Raw genomic sequence first — 23,226 nt, forward strand, 5'->3', positions numbered from 1 at the left:
GAATTAAAAAATGTATCTTGGGTTTGTTGATTTAATCAAGACAGAAACAATTTATTTAAACTTTAGTGAGTATTACATCATCATGAAACCACAGTCACAACACAGTCATTATGAATGACACCCTGGGTATCCATCCCTCCAAATACAAAGGCCAAATGTATTGTCTCTGAGGCTGTTGGGCAGTCGGCCTGCTCCTTATCTCCATTCCCCTCAGCATGCACTGTCCAGGGCAATAAACACATGGAGTGGTCCAGGCGGTTGGGGGGCATATCCCCTTCAAACTTCATAAGGACCCATCTGCTTTTGTCTGCAAACATAATGGATAACAATGGAGGTTTAAACTTCTCAACCACAGTTTTACGACAATTAAAGACAATTTACAACGATTAAAGTGTGGCCAGCGGGGACAGACTCTGTACTTCAGGACAAGTTCCATCACACAGGCTGGAGTATGTTTGCTTCTCAGGCTACCTTGGGCTCTCACACAGACATTGACACCTACACTTCTTCTGTGCTGGATTATATCAACACCACCATCGACAGTGTTACAACATGGAAGCAGATCACCACGTACCCAAATCAGAAGCCATGGATGAACAAGGAGGTGTGTCTCCTGCTGAAGGCCCGCAACACCGCCTTCAGATCAGATGATGCAATGGCCTACAGCGTATCCAGGGCAAACCTGAGGAGGGGCATCATCAAGGCCAAGCACTGCTACAAGCTGAAGGTTGAGGAACACTTCTCCAACTCCGACCCCAGACGCATGTGGCAGGGCATCCAGGCCATCAGTGACTATAAACCCAGAAACTCCACCCCGACAACCACAGATGTCTCCTTCCTGAACGAGCTAAATCACTTTTATGCTCGTTTCGATAGAGACAACAGAGAGACGCAGACCACGACCAGACCTCCTGCAGACAACCAGCCCCTCTCACTCACCTCCACAGACGTCCACGCTGCACTGAGCCGGATCAACGCTCGAAAGGCTGCTGGTCCAGACGGCACCCCTGGGCGCGTGCTTAGAGCATGTGCGGAGCAGCTCACTGGGGTTTTTACGGACATCTTCAACCTGTCCCTCGCCCAAGCAGCTGTGCCAGCATGCTTCAAAGCCACCTCCATTGTCCCAGTGCCGAAACACTCCAGCCCGACAGGCCTGAACGACTACCGCCCTGTAGCACTCACACCCATCATAATGAAGTGCTTTGAGCGACTGGTCCTAGCACACCTGAAAAACTGCCTCCCACCCACACTGGACCCATTCCAGTTTGCCTACCGCAGCAACAGGAGTACAGAGGATGCAGTCTCCACTGCGCTGCACTCTGTGCTCACTCATCTGGACAATAACAACACATACGCACGAATGCTGTTTGTTGATTTTAGCTCAGCATTCAACTCTGTCATCCCCTCCAAGTTAAACACTAAACTCGGAGACCTGGGCTTCAACACCTCCCTCCGTCACTGGATAATGGACTTTCTGACCAACAGACCCCAGTATGTTAGGTCAGGACACACCTGCTCCACCACCATCACACTCAACACAGGCGTACCACAGGGCTGTGTGCTGAGCCCATTCCTCTACTCCCTCTTCACTCACGACTGCAGACCTGTACATGGATCCAACACCATCATCAAGTTTGCGGACGATACAGCGGTGATTGGCCTCATCAGCAACAACGATGACACGGCCTACAGGGAGGAGGTACAGCATCTGGCCGCCTGGTGTGCTGACAACAACCTGCTCCTCAACACCAGCAAGACGAAGGAGATCATCGTAGACTTCAGGAGAGAAAGAGGAAGCACGCACAACCCCATTCACATCAACGGGATGGCTGTTGAACGTGTCTCCAGCTTCAAGTTCCTGGGGACCCACATCACAGAGGACCTCTCCTGGTCCACTAACACCTCCAGTCTGGTTAAGAAGGCTCATCAACGCCTCTTTTTCCTGAGGACACTGAAGAGACACCACCTGTCTTCAGCTGTACTGATGAACTTCTACCGCTGTGTGATCGAGAGCATCCTGACCAGCAGTGTCTCAGTCTGGTACGGAAACTGCTCTGTCGCAGACCGTAAGGCGCTACAGCGGGTGGTAAAAACCGCCCAGCGCAGCCCAGGTGTCCACTTCCTGCCATTGAGGATGTCCAAAGAACACGCTGTCTGCGGCGAGCTCATGGCATCCTTAAAGACTCCTCCCACCCTGCCCACAGACTGTTTACCCTCCTGCCCTCCGGCAGGCGCTTCAGAAGCCTCCGGACCAGAACCAGCAGACTGAGGAACAGCTTTTTCCCCAGAGCTGTTTCTCTACTGAACTCTACCCCCCGAACTCTGAACTCTGTCTCTCTCTCTCCCCCCCCCCAACCCCTTTCCCCTGCATATCACCTCACACCCATCATCCCCCCACCACTCCTCCTGGTCACACACACACATCTCTCAACCTGTATTATTGTATTATAGTATGTTCATATTATGTCCATATTCTTTATATTATCTGTAAACTAGTATAGCATGCTCACTGCATCTTAATCTGTATATTATTAGTATAGCATGCTCACTGCACCTTAATCTGTATATTATAATCCTAAGAATACACTTATTTTGTAGCATCACTTATTTATAGCATTTATTTATATTTATTGCATCCCATTAATCCAGCCATCCAGAAATACCTAATAATTCACTTTTTTGTCTACATCTGTAAATTAAATGGAGTTGGTCGCTCCTTCTGCTGTCATTCCCCCAAAGATATAGATGTTCTTTCCCAAAGCCACAGCTGAGTGGGCTGCTACTCCTGGTGGGATATCTCCTTTGACTTGCACCTTCTCCCACTTCATGATCTCTTTGAACAGTAGACACTTTATTTTATTTTTTTAATCAAACAAACATGACATTCCCAAGTTTTGAGGCTCTTTATTTTAATCTTGTATTATCATTTAGAAAACTTTGAAAATAGATTTTATTTTTTTAAATCACACACAAAACGTATTACACTTCAGGAGTGATCAGTCTTACTTGTATCGAGAGAGAACACGTCATTGTGGAATTTGTCCCCGGCCATGCCCCCATGGATGTAGATCTTTGAACCTGCTGCTATGATAACATGGCCATGTTTGGCTGGCAGCTGTCTGCCTTGTGTTTCCGGTTGGGACCAGGCGGAAGAGGCTGGGGGGAAATTAAGATAAAAGTGATCTCATATTCCCGTATTGCTGTCTGTGTCATAAAACAGACTGAAATGAAAAGGGATGTCCTTATATGACCTACAAAAGCAAACAACTCTGATTGTTTCTATACTTTGTCTTTTGAACGCCTGTAACTATTGCAGCGGGGTAGGTGTACCAGGTGATTTACAGCTCGCTGCAAAGGAATTTCCATGGAAAATATTCACAATCAGTGATACGTTTGACTGTTTGAAGAAAGTAGCATGAGATTTTTTGTTAAAAACAATTTGTATACATGTACAGGAAAAAAATCAGCAGTGAAATAAGATGTACTGTTTTGTCCACAGAGAGCGCCAAAATTGACATAAACCGAAATTACTAACAGGATCTTTCACAAACAAATAAAAAAAAAGAAAAATTGAGAATTGAAATAGAAACCAAACATCAAGTTAAATGGAAAGACGCTGTATGTCCAGCATTATTCAACAAACAAAAAAAATGACGCCTGATTGTGTGGCAGAATTGTGTCAGAGTTCCTTGTAACACAATATACCAAGAAGAAATAATGACTGGGAGTTGGAAATGCAAGAATATACAACATGTTCATAAGCTTTGCATGTGATACAAAGTTTCACCAGTGCTTTCCAACAGGTGAAACATTTCTATCATTGTGGAATCAGTGGCTAATACCACTGTAAAGCTCTGTATGATACACCTACTGTATGTTGAGCAGCTGGTTAATTAAACACAAACCTGTATCAAAGACGTGAAGTGTGGGGTCTGCGACAGGTGCAGCTCCTGCTTCCCCACCCGAAAAGACGTACAGTCTGTCCCCGAGGCAGGCGGAGCTGGTGTGGTATGTTCTCGGGCTGGGGGGTTTACCATTCACAGATACACTCTTCCAGGAAGACCCACTGTCTGGTCACACAGGAATAATTGCTCATGTACAATAATATTAGTCTGTCTGTTCAGAAATGGGAACATCACTGGTTAAAAAAGAATTAAAAACAAAAATTACATTAATAGAGTTATTTATATACCTGAAAGATTACAAACATGTCTGAAGGAAGGCAGAGAGACTTTAGTTTTTCATTACATCAGATAATTCCAAAGTAACATACACAGTATATTAGCACCTCTTCTTCATGTGAATTAGAATTAGTCAGGGAAACCATCTGAAAATAAGAGAGTACTGGATTCATTTGAATTGGGATTTACCTGTTAGCTGTACATTCTGGATACAATTGCGGTTGCCGCTCTGCTGTGCCCCTCCAAACACCCACAGGCTCTGAGGACAGCTTTCTGGGACAAAGCAGCAGTGTTCATACCGCGAGTCCAAACCCTCCCACTCTGGGATGTCCCACTCATGATTATCTGGGGGAGTCAGAGAGAGGAAAAATACCCCCAAAAATGTCTAACAATATAGAAGTCATGGGAACACAGATGACACTTCAAAGTAAACAACAATGATAAACACCTTTTAGCAATATGGTTTTTCACAATCAAAGTCAGTCAAAATTTTTGAAATTGCTTGTAACTGCAGACATAATATCTCTGCACAGTCTCTTTCAATTACCTAGATCAGTGGTTCTCAAACTATGGTATGGGCTCCCTGTGGTGGTACGCAAAGAAATCTCCACAATATAAAAAACAAACCCGATCAGCATAAAACCACAATTTTTGTATCTTGTATCTATTGGGTTGTATTTATATCAAATGTGTTTTCCCCTCTAAATTAATCTAGTTTTTGCAACAAACAACTTTAATCTGCTCAATTTATGCTCACGCACACACATAAACAACAACAGGAGTACGCCTCGCGTTTTGAAAAGTTCCACTCGATATTCCGTTATAGTTCAGTACTGAAACAACAGCAAACAGCTGTAGGCCTACAGTAACAGATATTCTGTGAATGTAGGCCTACAGTAACAGATATATTAACAGATATATTATATTCTGTGAATGTAGGCCTACAGTAACAGATATATTAACAGATATATTATATTCTGTGAATGTAGGCCTACATTAACAGATATATTAACAGATATATTATATTCTGTGAATGTAGGCCTACAGTAACAGATTAATGTATGTATTTCCAAACAGGTTGTTGGTCTAAAGTTGTCATTTTTATTTTTCTGCACTTTTGTGTGTGCAAGTTCTAGCGCTAACCATTAGTAGGCCTACAGTGTGCCTGCCAGCAGACAATAATAAATAATATTCTTTTTTTATGAATTAATTTGCCTCTTGCATTAAAAATACGTGTTGAAATCGGCCTACAGTGTATTTCAACATCTAACTAAGCATTACTAGTCTTAAATAGGAAGATTAAATATGGAAGATTGAATGTAAATGTGCAAAAACAGAGTTGTAAATGGACAGTATTGACATAAGTTAATGTGCATGAGTGTAGACATGTTATAAGCAGAAACTATTCAATATAACGGCGAGTAGACAGACAAATGAAGTGAACATGAGTGCAGGGATAATTTGTAAATTTAACAAAATTGAACAACCTTAATACAAACGTGTACAAATGTAAACATTGTAGCCTGTTTTCAATTTGCGGAGTTAATATGACATTAATGATAACAACTTTGGCATCCATATGTGCACTTTTGTCTCTTATCAAGTTCACTCACATTTAATTAGCCTATAACCTCTATTAGCCTAACCTATAGTCTGTAACCTATAGCCTGTAACCTCAGGTGCAATAAGAGATAATAAGTGCAATAAGAAAACTTATTTATATTTTCATTTCATTGTACAGTGTTCCCCTTGTTATTTTATTTTGTATTATATCTTTGCTTTAATACAGTGTATAACTTCTGTAGTTTATTTTAAATCACTTAGCTGTTACTACAACTTTTTTACTTTTACATTTTTTATACTTTTCTACTCTTTTTTTTTCTTCTTACAATGCTAATCTATCTTATATATAATTTTAACTTTTTTTTGCAGAAGCTGACTCAGGGAGAAACGCACAAGAATTCCAACATACCTGTACTGTCCTGTACCTGTGCAAATGGCACTAAACATCTATTCTATTCTATTCTATAAGCCTCCATGAAAATCCAGAGTAATAATAAATGTAAATAGAAATACACTAACTCAATTAAACCACTTTACGTGGTAGGCCTAATCAAAATGATAATAACACAGCAATACTTAGCCTATTACTGTTTGTAAAAGAAGATAAGATAAGATAAAACTTATTTGATCCCCCATTATGGGGACATTTTTTTGTTACAACAAAATGTTGATTCAAAAAACAGGAATAATAATAATAATTTATTTGCAGATACTGGTCTCAATCCGGCCTAACATATTTCAATAAAGTAATAGTTTTTAATCCAGTATTTACTCAACCAAGGCTATCAATTGATATTTTGGTTTCTAACTGAGATATTCTAAGTGTCTTCAATATCCTTGCGCATAAATAATTATCCTAATTGGGTTAATCCAACTTGGGAAATAAAAAGACAAAAAGGAAAAAGCAGCATATTGTAAATTATGAATAATTTCTACATGAATAATTGTATTTTTTTACTGGATTAGCTCTTATGTTTTTTGGTATATGATGTTTGACACTCCCTCCAGCATTCATCTTGTAGTGCCATAGTTCTACTTTCAATTTTAGGGAGAAAAAAGTGGTTGGGGGGCATATCCCCTTCAAACTTCATAAGGACCCATCTGCTTTTGTCTGCAAACATAATGGATAACATTGGAGGTTTAAACTTCTCAACCACAGTTTTAAATGTAATACAACTTTCTGCGTATGATGTGATAAGGTACAAATATTCAATAACAAGATTAATGAAAATTCTAGTACCAGTGTTGAATCTATACATGGAGTTGGTCGCTCCTTCTGCTGTCATTCCCCCAAAGATATAGATGTTCTTTCCCAAAGCCACAGCTGAGTGGGCTGCTACTCCTGGTGGGATATCTCCTTTGACTTGCACCTTCTCCCACTTCATGATCTCTTTGAACAGTAGACACTTTATTTTATTTTTTTAATCAAACAAACATGACATTCCCAAGTTTTGAGGCTCTTTATTTTAATCTTGTATTATCATTTAGAAAACTTTGAAAATAGATTTTATTTTTTTAAATCACACACAAAACGTATTACACTTCAGGAGTGATCAGTCTTACTTGTATCGAGAGAGAACACGTCATTGTGGAATTTGTCCCCGGCCATGCCCCCATGGATGTAGATCTTTGAACCTGCTGCTACGATAACATGGCCATGTTTGTCTGGCGGCTGTCTGCCTTGTGTTTCCGGTTGGGACCAGGCGGAAGAGGCTGGGGGGTAATTAAGATAAAAGTGATCTCATATTCCCGTATTGCTGTCTGTGTCATAAAACAGACTGAAATGAAAAGGGATGTCCTTATATGACCTACAAAAGCAAACAACTCTGATTGTTTCTATACTTTGTCTTTTGAACGCCTGTAACTATTGCAGCGGGGTAGGTGTACCAGGTGATTTACAGCTCGCTGCAAAGGAATTTCCATGGAAAATATTCACAATCAGTGATACGTTTGACTGTTTGAAGAAAGTAGCATGAGATTTTTTGTTAAAAACAATTTGTATACATGTACAGGAAAAAAATCAGCAGTGAAATAAGATGTACTGTTTTGTCCACAGAGAGCGCCAAAATTGACATAAACCGAAATTACTAACAGGATCTTTCACAAACAAATAAAAAAAAAGAAAAATTGAGAATTGAAATAGAAACCAAACATCAAGTTAAATGGAAAGACGCTGTATGTCCAGCATTATTCAACAAACAAAAAAAATGACGCCTGATTGTGTGGCAGAATTGTGTCAGAGTTCCTTGTAACACAATATACCAAGAAGAAATAATGACTGGGAGTTGGAAATGCAAGAATATACAACATGTTCATAAGCTTTGCATGTGATACAAAGTTTCACCAGTGCTTTCCAACAGGTGAAACATTTCTATCATTGTGGAATCAGTGGCTAATACCACTGTAAAGCTCTGTATGATACACCTACTGTATGTTGAGCAGCTGGTTAATTAAACACAAACCTGTATCAAAGACGTGAAGTGTGGGGTCTGCGACAGGTGCAGCTCCTGCTTCCCCACCCGAAAAGACGTACAGTCTGTCCCCGAGGCAGGCGGAGCTGGTGTGGTATGTTCTCGGGCTGGGGGGTTTACCATTCACAGATACACTCTTCCAGGAAGACCCACTGTCTGGTCACACAGGAATAATTGCTCATGTACAATAATATTAGTCTGTCTGTTCAGAAATGGGAACATCACTGGTTAAAAAAGAATTAAAAACAAAAATTACATTAATAGAGTTATTTATATACCTGAAAGATTACAAACATGTCTGAAGGAAGGCAGAGAGACTTTAGTTTTTCATTACATCAGATAATTCCAAAGTAACATACACAGTATATTAGCACCTCTTCTTCATGTGAATTAGAATTAGTCAGGGAAACCATCTGAAAATAAGAGAGTACTGGATTCATTTGAATTGGGATTTACCTGTTAGCTGTACATTCTGGATACAATTGCGGTTGCCGCTCTGCTGTGCCCCTCCAAACACCCACAGGCTCTGAGGACAGCTTTCTGGGACAAAGCAGCAGTGTTCATACCGCGAGTCCAAACCCTCCCACTCTGGGATGTCCCACTCATGATTATCTGGGGGAGTCAGAGAGAGGAAAAATACCCCAAAAAATGTCTAACAATATAGACATGGGAACACAGATGACACTTCAAAGTAAACAACAATGATAAACACCTTTTAGCAATATGGTTTTTCACAATCAAAGTCAGTCAAAATTTTTGAAATTGCTTGTAACTGCAGACATAATATCTCTGCACAGTCTCTTTCAATTACCTAGATCAGTGGTTCTCAAACTATGGTATGGGCTCCCTGTGGTGGTACGCAAAGAAATCTCCACAATATAAAAAACAAACCCGATCAGCATAAAACCACAATTTTTGTATCTTGTATCTATTGGGTTGTATTTATATCAAATGTGTTTTCCCCTCTAAATTAATCTAGTTTTTGCAACAAACAACTTTAATCTGCTCAATTTATGCTCACGCACACACATAAACAACAACAGGAGTACGCCTCGCGTTTTGAAAAGTTCCACTCGATATTCCGTTATAGTTCAGTACTGAAACAACAGCAAACAGCTGTAGGCCTACATTCACAGATATTCTGTGAATGTAGGCCTACATTAACAGATATATTAACAGATATATTATATTCTGTGAATGTAGGCCTACAGTAACAGATATATGAACAGATATATTATATTTTGTGAATGTAGGCCTACAGTAACAGATTAATGTATGTATTTCCAAACAGGTTGTTGGTCTAAAGTTGTCATTTTTATTTTTCTGCACTTTTGTGTGTGCAAGTTCTAGCGCTAACCGTTAGTAGGCCTACAGTGTGCCTGCCAGCAGACAATAATAAATAATATTCTTTTTTTATGAATTAATTTGCCTCTTGCATTAAAAATACGTGTTGAAATTGGCCTACAGTGTATTACAACGTCTAACTAAGCATTACTAGTCTTAAATAGGAAGATTAAATATGGAAGATTGAATGTAAATGTGCAAAAACAGAGTCGTAAATGGACAGTATTGACATAAGTTAAAGTGCATGAGTGTAGACATATTATAAGCAGAAACTATTCAATATAACCGCGAGTAGACAGACAAATGAAGTGAACATGAGTGCAGGGATAATTTGTAAATTTAACAAAATTGAACAACCTTAATACAAACGTGTACAAATGTAAACATTGTAGCCTGTTTTCAATTTGCGGAGTTAATATGACATTAATGATAACAACTTTGGCATCCATATGTGCACTTTTGTCTCTTATCAAGTTCACTCACATTTAATTAGCCTATAACCTCTATTAGCCTAACCTATAGTCTGTAACCTATTGCCCAGGGGTGTCCAAAGTTTTTTTAGTGAGGGCCAAATACAAAAAAAATTATTTGGGGCCGGGCCACACACTAGAGGTGACATATTAACACATGAATACTGTGTGTATTTCTAACTCACTTATAATCTGAAGAACATTGCACTCAGTGGGAGCAGTGATGCTGTCCTTTGGATTGAACGATGGCTGACATGTCTGGAGTAAGTTTGGTGGTTGAGACACGAAGGACTTCACAGAGATGGCTATCAGTCATTCTGGTTCTCAGTCTGCTTTTGTTATGATTTAACAGAGAAAATGTTTGTTCACATATGTATGTTGAGCCGAACAGGCTCATCATTCTTTTTGCGTGGCGTCTCATCAGAGGAAACTTGGCATTATCCAAACTCTGATAGAAGTCAGGGAGGGAGAGAAGCTGATGTTGAGTCTTCAGAGAATCATCACATTGCATTTCAATCAGTTCTAACTGCAGACTCTCTTCCACTTCTTCTGCATCCACCAGAAAGGGGGTCGAGAACAGCTTGATTTCTTTTTCAATGACAGAAAAATCTTGGAAACGCTGGTTGAATTCTGTCAGGAGAGATGTAATCACAGACACATATTTCTCCTTTTTAGCAGAAAGGTCGGCCTTTGGAATAGCAGACTTGATTTCAGACAGCGCAGGGAAGTGTGCAGCATTAAAGCTTCGTAGTTGTGTCTCAAACAGACGGAGCTTTACACAGAAGGCTTTCATGTGCGCATACAGGTGAGGCACCAGCTGTTCTTTGCCTTGTAGGTTCTTGTTCAGTGTATTCAGATGATGAGTAAGATCAACTAAAAAAGCCAGGTCTGACAGCCACAGAGGGTCACTCAGTTCATGAAGAGGTCGGCCCTTTTCTTTCAAAAACTGGTCGATTTCTGATCTCAGCGAGCACAGAGCCGCGGCTGAGCCAGCGCACATCAGAGTGGTAGAGTACATCCCCGTATTCCGCATCCACGTCAGATAGGAAAGCTTGAAATTCTCTGTGGTACAGTCCTCTAGCGCGAATTATGTTGACAGTTTTCACAACAGTGTTCATCACATCGCCCAGCTGGACAGTCTTGGCACACAGTGCTTCTTGGTGGATTATACAGTGCATCCTAACAGCCTCACCTCCGCTCTCTTTTACCTTGGCGCACACCATCGATGCCATTCCTTTGCGCTCGCCGGTCATGGCCGGAGCTCCATCCGTTGTTACTCCACAGAGCTTTTCCCATTTAAGCCCCATCTTTTCAACGGCCTCCGACACAGCTTCAAAAATGTCTTTACCCGTCGTTGTGCCTTTTAGGCTCATCATATCAAGCAGCGCCTCCGTACAGGAAAAATTATCATCCACTCCCCGCAAAAAAATTAACAGCTGCGCGATGTCTGTGGCATCTGTGCTCTCATCGCATGCTATCGAGTAAAAATCAAAAGCACAAGCTTTGTCTTTCAGCTGAAGTTTCAAGTTAGCTGACAAGTCCTCGATTCTCCGCACCACTGTATTTCTGGACAAGCTCACGTTTTTGAAATCCTGCACTTTTTCCGGGCACATTATTTCTGTGACTTTGATGAGGCACTGCTTTATGAAATCGCCGTCTGAGAACGGTTTGCCGTGCTGGGCAATAAGTTTAGCCACTTCATAGCTTGCTGTTGTGGCGTTTTCCTGTATTTTGTTTGTACGAAAAAAAAACTGTTGTTGAGCTTGCAGGCTAGCTGCCATTTGCTTGACTTTCTGTGTTCGTTCGGCACCGGTGTACGATGTGTAGCTCTGATGTTGGGTCTCATAGTGCCGATGGACATTATACTCTTTCATCACAGCAACATCTTCCTTGCAAATCAAACAGACACACTTTCCGTTGACTTCTTTGAAGAAATATTCATTTTCCCACCGTGTTTGAAATCTCCTACACTCACTAGCTATTTTGCGCTTCTTCGGTGCTGCCATTTCTGGTGACGACTTTCGCTGTATAAGTTTTTCTTTGCTTAATTTTGTTTAGTGGAGAAGCACCGTTTCTGTGGCTGGCTCCATCTAGTGTTGAAACTGAGGAGTGCAACAGAGTTGAGCTCAAGCTTCTTGTACGGGCCATATTCAATTATATTTTCAGAATTTGCTGCGGGCCAATAAAAACTGGACCGCGGGCCGCAGTTGGCCCGCGGGCCGTAGTTTGGACACCCCTGCTATAGCCTGTAACCTCAGGTGCAATAAGAGATAATAAGTGCAATAAGAAAACTTCCAGACAATCTAACTCATCTGATGTAACAGCCTTCACTTTAAGGTCACTGATTAGTCACATGCATATTACACAGTAATCGGTTACCCAGTATCGGTGACGTTGCCAAGAGGCGGGAGTGCCAGCGTGTCGCGGGGCATTCCAACGAGCAGCCGCTCAGCCAATCGCGAGCCTCTCCGATTGGGGAAGAAGTGACGGCTTATATATGGAAGAGAGCGCGGTTCATTCAACATCACTTCACAGACGGGGAAAGAAACACTAAGAGACAGAAGAAGACGGACACGCTTTGGCGTTGAGAGGCTGGTCCTATCCGAGACGACGTGAAGGCCGTTAATTAATTGACGACATTGTTATTCAGGTACGTGGAAACATTTCTTTGAATACGATAATGTGACGACGTTGTATTTTTTCACGTTGTGAAACAATTTTCATTCTGACCAAGCAAGCTGAGGTAATAATAATAATAATAACTTTATTTATATAGCACCTTTTAAAAACACAGGTTTACAAAGTGCTTTGACAAACAGCAAGAACAAAGCAAACTAAACCAAACACAGAAAAACATTAACAACAGTAAGAATATAACAGATGCAAAATACCAAAAATAATTAAATACAATTCAACAGAAAAGAACCCAAAGTGCACGATACACACCCAGACATATATAACCCAACCATCATAAGAACCATCATAAGAACCATCATAAGAACCCAGGAACACAAGAACCCAACAACACGAGCTGAGACCAAGAGATTTAAAAAGATGTAAGAAACTAAGAGATAAAAGCAAATAAAAAGCAATGAGAAGTTAAGCGTAGTAAAAGAAATAAAAACAAGTGGTTAAAGGATCAAAAAACCCAAAACTATAATATTAATAAAAATAAAAATTAACTATAAATACGAAACATAAATAGACAAAGTAAGTAAGATAAGAAATTACCAAGTTAAAACACAAGAGGAGATTAAGATATGAGCATAAATACGAGATAAGACCATAAATAAAAGACAATAAGAAGTAGAAGAAGATAAAAATAGTAAAACCAGTAAGAGAAGACATTAAGAAGACGACATCACATAAAAGCAAGTCTGTAAAAGTATGTTTTAAGAAGGGATTTAAAAGAATTGAGGGAATCTGCAAGTCTTATCTCCTCAGGGAGGTCGTTCCAAAGTCCAGGGGCCCTGACTGAAAAGGCCCGGTCACCTTTAGTTTTAAGTCTGGACTTTGGAACGACCAGGAGGGCCCCACCCGAGGATCTAAGACTGCGGGCTGGTGTCAGTAACTCTGTTATATAGCTTGGAGCCAGCCCTGTCCGTGCTTTAAAAGTAATGAGTAAAATCTTAATATCGATTCTAAAACGGACAGGAAGCCAGTGTAATGAAGCTAAAATTGGAGTGATGTGATGTCGTCTGTTACAACCAGTAAGAAGCCGAGCTGCTGCATTTTGGACCAGCTGGAGGCGAGACAGTGACTTATTTGTGATTCCGGAAAAGAGGGAGTTACAGTAGTCAAGTCGGGAGAAGATGAGGGCGTGGATGATCTTTTCAAGGTCTCGTTGGGTTAGGATTGTTTTAATTTTGGAGATGGTGCGTAGATGGAAGAAGCTTGATCGGACAACTGTTTTGATATGGGATTCAAAGGTGAGATTGCAATCGAATGTTATTCCTAGATTTCTGGCAGTGGGTTGGACATTGGTGAATAAGGGACCGAGGCTGCTCTTTGAGATATGAGTGGTGTTTGGCGGGTTGAATACTATGATTTCAGATTTAGAATTGTTCAGTTGGAGAAAGTTTTGCGCCATCCAGCAGTTGATATCGTTTAGGCAGTTTCTGACAGCAGCTAGGCTCCCAGGGTCCTCAGGTCTCAAAGGAAGGTATATCTGTATGTCGTCTGCGTAGCAGTGAAAGGAGACATTGTGGCGTTCAATTATTTGGCCAAGTGGCAGCATATAAATGGAGAATAACGATAGTGACGATAGTGATATATAGTAGTGACGATAGTGATATATTTTACCAAACTTACTCGTAGCTTTTCTTTTTTTTTTAATGCATATAGTTAAACAATGTGATAATAATGACAAAGTAGCTGGCCCTTGTGATTAGATATGTTGCCTTGCATGTCTGCTAAGCACGCCAACGTGGTTAAGCTAGGTGCCGGCGGATGGGGAGGGGGGAGGGGGGGGGGGGAAGTAGCCAGGGGTGTTAACAGTGAAAAAGAGGCGGTGTTGCTCCACCCAGTTGACCCCATGTTCTTTTTAAGACTTTGACATTTTGTGATTTCTTTGGCTAAAAAAAAAAACCACGCTTCTCTCACACAATGACTCCAAATCCCAGAAAATGACACTCCATCATTGTTTGACACTAGCTTTGTGAAATGGTAGACAGCTAAGGTAAAGCCACATTGTTCTAATGATTTGTTTCTTTCTGTAGATTTTTTTTTTCACATACTGGAGTATAAACAAGCCAAGATGAAGCTGCTGTGGGTTGTAATGTTGGTGGCCGGCACCGTGTTCGCCGACGACGACGACAAGAAGGACAGCGTGGGGACTGTGGTTGGAATCGACCTCGGGACCACCTACTCATGGTAAATAGAGACAAAGTGACAGCTGTCTTGATTGTTTTACACGCAACTTTTAAATGTGGATAACACTAATCATTTCTTAATTGTTTTTTTTTTTTTTTCCTTTTTAGTGTCGGAGTGTTCAAGAATGGGCGTGTGGAGCTCATCGCCAATGACCAGGGTAACCGCATCACTCCATCGTACGTGGCCTTCACCAGCGAGGGTGAGCGTCTGATTGGCGACGCTGCCAAGAACCAGCTGACGTCTAACCCTGAGAACACCGTCTTCGATGCCAAGAGGTTGATTGGGCGCACTTGGGGAGACTTGACTGTGCAGCAGGACATCAAGTACCTGCCGTTCAAAGTAAGTTTCCGCACTTCTTGACGTTACTGTTAAGAGTCTTAAGGTCCTTTTTTGGTATCGTTTGAGCTTCATTCTCTGTTTGTAACATTGATTCATGTTCCTTTTTAGGTAACTGAGAAGAAGAGCAAGCCCCATATTCAGGTAGACATTGGTGGTGGCACGATGAAGACATTTGCTCCTGAGGAGATCTCTGCCATGGTGCTGACTAAAATGAAGGAGACTGCTGAGGCTTATTTGGGCAAGAAGGTACAAACACATGAAAAAAATACATTTAAAATATGTACCTCATCAAAATGATGTTCAATCAAAGCTAATGAGTTTATCCTTTTTGTCAGGTTACACATGCTGTGGTCACTGTCCCTGCCTATTTCAATGACGCCCAGCGTCAGGCCACTAAGGATGCTGCAACCATCGCTGGTCTGAATGTCATGAGAATCATCAATGAGCCGTAAGTTTTGAATGAAAATGATATTTGTTGTTGTGTTTGTAAAATATTTCCCTTCATTTTTGTATTAACGTATCTTCCTTTTTTTTTTTTTAGATCTGCTGCCGCCATTGCTTACGGTCTTGACAAGAGAGACGGCGAGAAGAAAATTCTCGTTTTCGATCTTGGCGGTGGCACCTTCGACGTCTCCCTGCTGACCATCGACAACGGTGTGTTTGAGGTGGTGGCAACCAGTGGTGACACTCATCTTGGAGGTGAGGACTTCGACCAGCGCGTCATGGAGCACTTCATCAAGCTGTACAAGAAGAAGACCGGCAAAGATGTGCGCAAAGACAACAGGGCAGTGCAGAAGCTGCGTCATGAGGTCGAGAAGGCAAAGAGGGCGCTGTCCGCTCAGCACCAGGCCTGCATTGAGATCGAGTCCTTCTTTGAGGGAGAGGACTTCTCTGAGACCCTGACCCGTGCCAAGTTTGAAGAGCTCAACATGGTAAATAATTGAACCAACATTTTGGTTATAGAAAAACTGTAACTCTAGTATAATGTTACCCTCTTGTTTATGAAACATGATTTACTAACAGTTGAACCTTTTTTCTTTTTCCAGGACCTGTTCCGTTCCACCATGAAGCCTGTGCAGAAAGTACTGGAAGACTCTGACCTGAAGAAGCCTGACATTGATGAGATTGTCTTGGTTGGAGGCTCCACCCGTATCCCCAAAATCCAGCAGCTGGTGAAGGAGTTCTTCAATGGCAAAGAGCCCTGCAGAGGCCTCAACCCTGATGAGGCCGTGGCATACGGAGCTGCTGTGCAGGCTGGAGTGCTTTCTGGAGAGGAGGACACTGGTAGGTTATCATCGTCTCACATCATTTAATTTAATTCTAATTCGCTGAACTAGCTTTTATATTGTGTACTAATAATGTTCCTATCTTACAGGAGATGTTGTTCTTCTGGATGTGTGCCCCCTGATTCTTGGTATTGAGACTGTTGGAGGAGTGATGACTAAACTGATCCCCAGGAACACTGTGGTGCCTACAAAGATATCCCAGATCTTCTCTACAGCTTCTGATAACCAGCCCACTGTCACCATTAAGGTTTATGAAGGTAAGAATTGTGCATACACAACATGAAGAAATTTTTTTTTTAAAATAGATGTTTTTTTTTTTGGTATGCAGAAAAAAAAATGGAATTTTGCAAAAGTTTATTCATTGATTCTGTCTCTAGGTGAGCATCCTCTCACAAAAGACAACCATCTGCTGGGCACATTCGACCTGACTGGCATCCCTCCCGCCCCTCGTGGTGTGCCACAGATTGAGGTCACCTTCGAGATCGATGTCGACGGTATCCTGCGTGTCACAGCCGAGGACAAAGGTACAGGCAACAAGAACAAGATCACCATCACAAACGACCAGAACCGCCTGACGCCAGAGGACATCGAGCGCATGGTGAACGATGCAGAGCGCTTCGCCGATGACGACAAGAAGCTGAAGGAGAGGATCGACGCCCGCAATGAGCTGGAGAGCTACGCTTACTCTCTGAAGAACCAGATCGGAGACAAGGAAAAGCTCGGCGGCAAGCTGTCGGATGAGGACAAAGAAATCATTGAGAAGGCAGTAGAGGAGAAGATTGAGTGGATGGAGTCACACCAGGAGGCTGAGCTGGAAGACTTCCAGGCTAAGAAGAAGGAGCTTGAGGAAGTGGTACAACCAATTATCAGCAAGCTTTACGGCAGTGCAGGAGGACCACCACCAGAGGGCGCAGAAGCCGAGCAAGACGAGAAGGATGAGTTGTAGGCAAGTTTGCCATCAACTGTTTTGTCGCCCCTTTCCTCTCTGTTAGTGGCACTTAGATGTACATAATGAACTGATGAGACTCAAATCGTGAGAGGAACGGTTGGGAAGGGGTGGCCATAACAAGCAACCCTACTAAACTTTAAACTTTAAACCTACTAGACTTTAAAAAAAAAACAAGTTTCAGTGTGTGAGAGGTGTTCTCTTCGCTGGAAGGCGGAGATATTCGTCAGCCTGGATATGAGGCTTGCTGCTGCTGTTCTCAGGCAGTCCTGTTGGGGTGATGTTGTGGGGAGGGACTTAGTGGGTGGGTTGGGGCAGGTGTTAGTGGGTCATTTGAGTTGGAAGTCTGTGGGATCAAGGGCTCATTATGTCCACAGTCAAGGCTAAAAGTTATTTATTGAATCTGGTCGTTGTACTTCTGGAAAGACATTGAAATAAATGTTTGATAAAAAATCCAAATCTGGTGTCTGTCATTTGCATTCATTTCATAGTGTACCTGGTCACAATCAATATTTCAGCCTTTTGTAGCACTAAGATGAATTCTTAAGAGCTCCAAACTTGGAAACCCACCATTTCAGTATTCATAGAATTAAAAACTGTATCTTGGGTTTGTTGATTTAATCAAGACAGAAGAGTTCTTAAAAACAATTTATTTAAACTTTAGTGAGTATTACATCATCATGAAACCACAGTCACAACACAGTCATTATGAAGGACACCCTGGGTATCCATCCCTCCAAATACAAAGGCCAAATGTATTGTCTCTGAGGCTGTTGGGCAGTCGGCCTGCTCCTTATCTCCATTCCCCTCAGCATGCACCGTCCAGGGCAATAAACACATGGAGTGGTCCAGGCGGTTGGGGGGCATATCCCCTTCAAACTTCATAAGGACCCATCTGCTTTTGTCTGCAAACATAATGGATAACATTGGAGGTTTAAACTTCTCAACCACAGTTTTAAATGTAATACAACTTTCTGCGTATGATGTGATAAGGTACAAATATTCAATGACAAGATTAATGAAAATTCTATTACCAGTGTTGAATCTATACATGGAGTTGGTCGCTCCTTCTGCTGTCAATCCCCCAAAGATATAGATGTTCTTTCCCAAAGCCACAGCTGAGTGGGCTGCTACTCCTGGTGGGATATCTCCTTTGACTTGCACCTTCTCCCACTTCATGATCTCTTTGAACAGTAGACACTTTGTTTTATTTTTTTAATCAAACAAACATGATATTCCCAAGTTTTGAGGCTCTTTATTTTAATCTTGTATTATCATTTAGAGGCTGGGGGGAAATTAAGATAAAAGTGATCCCATATGCAGGTATTGCTGTCTACGTCATGAAACAGACTGAAATGAAAACGGATGTCCTTATATGACCTACAAAAGCAAACAACTCTGATTGTTTCTATACTTTGTCTTTTGAACGCCTGTAACTATTGCAGCGGGGTAGGTGTACCAGGTGATTTACAGCTCGCTGCAAAGAAATTTCCATGGAAAATATTCACAATCAGTGATACGTTTGACTGTTTGAAGAAAGTAGCATGAGATTTTTTGTTAAAAACAATTTTTATACATGTACAGGAAAAAATCAGCAGTGAAATAAGATGTACTGTTTTGTCCACAGAGAGCGCCAAAATTGACATAAACCGAAATTACTAACAGGATCTTTCACAAACAAATAAAAAAAAAGAAAAATTGAGAATTGAAATAGAAACCAAACATCAAGTTAAATGGAAAGACGCTGTATGTCCAGCATTATTATAAACAAAAATTACATTAATAGAGTTATTTATATACCTGAAAGATTACAAACTTGTCTGAAGGAGGGCAGAGAGACTTTAGTTTTTCACTACATCAGATAATTCCAAAGTAACATACACAGTATATTAGCACCTCTTCTTCATGTGAATTGGAATTAGTCAGGGAAACCATCTGAAAATAAGAGAGTACTGGATTCATTTGAATTGGGATTTACCTGTTAGCTGTACATTCTGGATACAATTGCGGTTGCCGCTCTGCTGTGCCCCTCCAAACACCCACAGGCTCTGAGGACAGCTTTCTGGGACAAAGCAGCAATGTTCATACCGCGAGTCCAAACCCTCCCACTCTGGGATGTCCCACTCATGATTATCTGGGGGAGTCAGAGAGAGGAAAAATACCCCAAAAAATGTCTAACAATATAGAAGACATGGGAACACAGATGACACTTCAAAGTAAACAACAATGATAAACACCTTTTAGCAATATGGTTTTTCACAATCAAAGTCAGTCAAAATTTTTGAAATTGCTTGTAACTGCAGACATAATATCTCTGCACAGTCTCTTTCAATTACCTAGATCAGTGGTTCTCAAACTATGGTATGGGCTCCCTGTGGTGGTACGCAAAGAAATCTCCACAATATAAAAAACAAACCCGATCAGCATAAAACCACAATTTTTGTATCTTGTATCTATTGGGTTGTATTTATATCAAATGTGTTTTCCCCTCTAAATTAATCTAGTTTTTGCAACAAACAACTTTAATCTGCTCAATTTATGCTCACGCACACACATAAACAACAACAGGAGTACGCCTCGCGTTTTGAAAAGTTCCACTCGATATTCCGTTATAGTTCAGTACTGAAACAACAGCAAACAGCTGTAGGCCTACATTCACAGATATTCTGTGAATGTAGGCCTACAGTAACAGATATATGAACAGATATATTATATTCTGTGAATGTAGGCCTACATTAACAGATATATTAACAGATATATTATATTATGTGAATGTAGGCCTACAGTAACAGATATATTAACAGATATATTATATTCTGTGAATGTAGGCCTACAGTAACAGATATATTAACAGATATATTATATTATGTGAATGTAGGCCTACAGTAACAGATATATTAACAGATATATTATATTCTGTGAATGTAGGCCTACAGTAACAGATATATTAACAGATATATTATATTTTGTGAATGTAGGCCTACAGTAATAGATTAATGTATGTATTTCCAAACAGGTTGTTGGTCTAAAGTTGTCATTTTTATTTTTCTGCACTTTTGTGTGTGCAAGTTCTAGCGCTAACCATTAGTAGGCCTACAGTGTGCCTGCCAGTAGACAATAATAAATAATATTCTTTTTTTATGAATTAATTTGCCTCTTGCATTAAAAATACGTGTTGAAATCGGCCTACAGTGTATTTCAACGTCTAACTAAGCATTACTAGTCTTAAATAGGAAGATTAAATATGGAAGATTGAATGTAAATGTGCAAAAACAGAGTCGTAGATGGACAGTATTGACATAAGTTAAAGTGCATGAGTGTAGACATATTATAAGCAGAAACTATTCAATATAACCGCGAGTAGACAGACAAATGAAGTGAACATGAGTGCAGGGATAATTTGTAAATTTAACAAAATTGAACAACCTTAATACAAACGTGTACAAATGTAAACATTGTAGCCTGTTTTCAATTTGCGGAGTTAATATGACATTAATGATAACAACTTTGGCATCCATATGTGCACTTTTGTCTCTTATCAAGTTCACTCACATTTAATTAGCCTATAACCTCTATTAGCCTAACCTATAGTCTGTAACCTATAGCCTGTAACCTCAGGTGCAATAAGAGATAATAAGTGCAATAAGAAAACTTATTTATATTTTCATTTCATTGTACAGTGTTCCCCTTGTTATTTTATTTTGTATTATATCTTTGCTTTAATACAGTGTATAACTTCTGTAGTTTATTTTAAATCACTTAGCTGTTACTACAACTTTTTTACTTTTACATTTTTTATACTTTTCTACTCTTTTTTTTCTTCTTACAATGCTAATCTATCTTATATATAATTTTAACTTTTTTTTTGTAGAAGCTGACTCAGGGAGAAACGCACAAGAATTCCAACATACCTGTACTGTCCTGTACCTGTGCAAATGGCACTAAACATCTATTCTATTCTATTCTATTCTATAAGCCTCCATGAAAATCCAGAGTAATAATAAATGTAAATAGAAATACACTAACTCAATTAAACCACTTTACGTGGTAGGCCTAATCAAAATGATAATAACACAGCAATACTTAGCCTATTACTGTTTGTAAAAGAAGATAAGATAAGATAAAACTTATTTGATCCCCCATTATGGGGACATTTTTTTGTTACAACAAAATGTTGATTCAAAAAACAGGAATAATAATAATAATTTATTTGCAGATACTGGTATCAATCCGGCCTAACATATTTCAATAAAGTAATAGTTTTTAATCCAGTATTTACTCAACCAAGGCTATCAATTGATATTTTGGTTTCTAACTGAGATATTCTAAGTGTCTTCAATATCCTTGCACATAAATAATTATCCTAATTGGGTTAATCCAACTTGGGAAATAAAAAGACAAAAAGGAAAAAGCAGCATATTGTAAATTATGAATAATTTCTACATGAATAATTGTATTTTTTTACTGGATTAGCTGTTATGTTTTTTGGTATATGATGTTTGACACTCCCTCCAGCATTCATCTTGTTCCGTCTGTTTTCAAGATATAGGGCAAAATTAGTAGAAAAGCCACAAAATGAGTGTGAACAGTTTCAGGAATTTGCTACAAATGATTAATTAACTATATTGGTGTTACCCATTGAAACAATATAGTAGAATAACGTATTTTAATCAGGGTAGAGCAGCAGTGTGCAACGTTGCATCAGTGCTCTTTAAGGACACATCGAGTTTGCTGACTTTTCTACTTTCTGTAACTCTTTATGTGGTTATTCACCAGAAGTGTTTTTGTTGTTTGAATGTGCTCCTTTTTCTACAGTTTGAACCCCTTAAAACAACCCATTAATGAACACATGATTGAATGAAGAAATAATAAAAGAGAAAGAAAGAAAAAAAGAAAGTAGATCAGTGATACTATTAAACAATACAAATTCACAAATTCCTGAAACAAGCTGATTTGTTTTTGATCCTCACCCCAGTGGCAGATTGATTCCTGCTATAAAAGTGTTTTTCACTCTGTTTCTTGTATTTTTTTACACCATACATTGGTTTTACAACAGAGTAGACTGTGTGTTTGTTGGAAAACCATAGAGCGTCATGATTAAAACAAACACAATTCACATCCGATACAGAATGTTTGTGACAATACTTAATACTTCTGCTGAGACAAGTCTAAATATTCAAAAGGGTTAGCTATTGCAACCAGTTACCTAATCTTGACCTACTTGGACTTCTGTCATAAGTGACTGTGGGTCATAGTAGAATAGAGTGTGATTTTTTTGTCTGTGCTCCTCGACCTGCAGATGTGTATATTGTACAAAATAATTAAGTGCATTTGTAATTTAAGCTGTTGTGAGCCTGTTATAAAGTCAAGGTTTAAAGTACTGCAGGTTTCTTGCATTTTAAGTGGGGATGTTGAGCCTTAATTGAACTTGTGTACATTATATGATGAAACGTCCAGACAATCTAACTCATCTGATGTAACAACCTTCACTTTAAGGTCACTGATTAGTCACATACATATTACACAGGGTTTGTACAATTGTACAAAAATGTTCACTGTTCCAACTGTGTTCACGAATTCGCCTGACAGCCAATCAGCAGCGGCAACAAAGCGGCCCAGTATCGGTGACGTTGCCAAGACGCGAGAGTGCGCAAATCAGCGTCGGCCAGCGTGCCGCGGGGAACCAATCGGCGCGTTCCAACGAGCAGCCGCTCAGCCAATCGCGGGCCTCTCCGATTGGGGAAGAAGTGACGG

At 40.2% G+C, this 23,226-nt stretch overlaps 2 protein-coding genes and 1 pseudogene across 2 annotated transcripts; 1 reads left to right on the plus strand and 2 right to left on the minus strand.

Annotated features, from left to right (window-relative positions):
- Positions 1–36: 36 nt before the first annotated feature.
- LOC136183211 (rab9 effector protein with kelch motifs-like) lies at positions 37–5,447 on the minus strand (annotated as a pseudogene).
- Positions 5,448–6,320: 873 nt separating this feature from the next.
- Positions 6,321–11,336, minus strand: LOC136183212 (rab9 effector protein with kelch motifs-like). Its single transcript, XM_065965838.1, has 6 exons — positions 11,238–11,336; positions 8,672–8,867; positions 8,207–8,371; positions 7,308–7,457; positions 6,985–7,134; positions 6,321–6,331 (listed from the first exon to the last, which is right to left on the minus strand). The coding sequence occupies exons 1-6, from the start codon at positions 11,334–11,336 to the stop codon at positions 6,321–6,323; spliced, it is 771 nt and encodes a 256-aa protein (XP_065821910.1).
- A 2,317-nt stretch (positions 11,337–13,653) lies between these two features.
- On the plus strand, positions 13,654–17,931 carry LOC136183184 (endoplasmic reticulum chaperone BiP-like). Its single transcript, XM_065965696.1, has 9 exons — positions 13,654–13,958; positions 14,748–14,901; positions 15,009–15,240; positions 15,349–15,486; positions 15,576–15,688; positions 15,782–16,172; positions 16,287–16,524; positions 16,616–16,783; positions 16,904–17,931. Exons 1-9 carry the CDS (start codon positions 13,946–13,948, stop codon positions 17,470–17,472), a joined length of 2,016 nt encoding a protein of 671 aa, XP_065821768.1. The 5' UTR covers positions 13,654–13,945; the 3' UTR covers positions 17,473–17,931.
- Positions 17,932–23,226: the final 5,295 nt, after the last annotated feature.

This window comes from Labrus bergylta, chromosome 17 (assembly GCF_963930695.1).
Source record: "Labrus bergylta chromosome 17, fLabBer1.1, whole genome shotgun sequence".
NCBI lineage: Eukaryota > Metazoa > Chordata > Actinopteri > Labriformes > Labridae > Labrus > Labrus bergylta.

Coding starts and splice junctions, on each gene's coding strand:
- LOC136183184 (XM_065965696.1), top strand. Junction 15,241..15,348: donor TCAAGTACCTGCCGTTCAAA/GTAAGTTTCCGC, acceptor GTTCCTTTTTAG/GTAACTGAGAAGAAGAGCAA. Junction 15,689..15,781: donor ATGAGAATCATCAATGAGCC/GTAAGTTTTGAA, acceptor TTTTTTTTTTAG/ATCTGCTGCCGCCATTGCTT.
- LOC136183212 (XM_065965838.1), bottom strand. CDS start 11,336: ATGGGGCTTAAATGGGAAAAGCTCTGTGGAGTAACAACGGATGGAGCT. Junction 8,372..8,671: donor CCAGAATGTACAGCTAACAG/GTAAATCCCAAT, acceptor CTGTGTGACCAG/ACAGTGGGTCTTCCTGGAAG. Junction 7,458..8,206: donor ACTTCACGTCTTTGATACAG/GTTTGTGTTTAA, acceptor ATTACCCCCCAG/CCTCTTCCGCCTGGTCCCAA.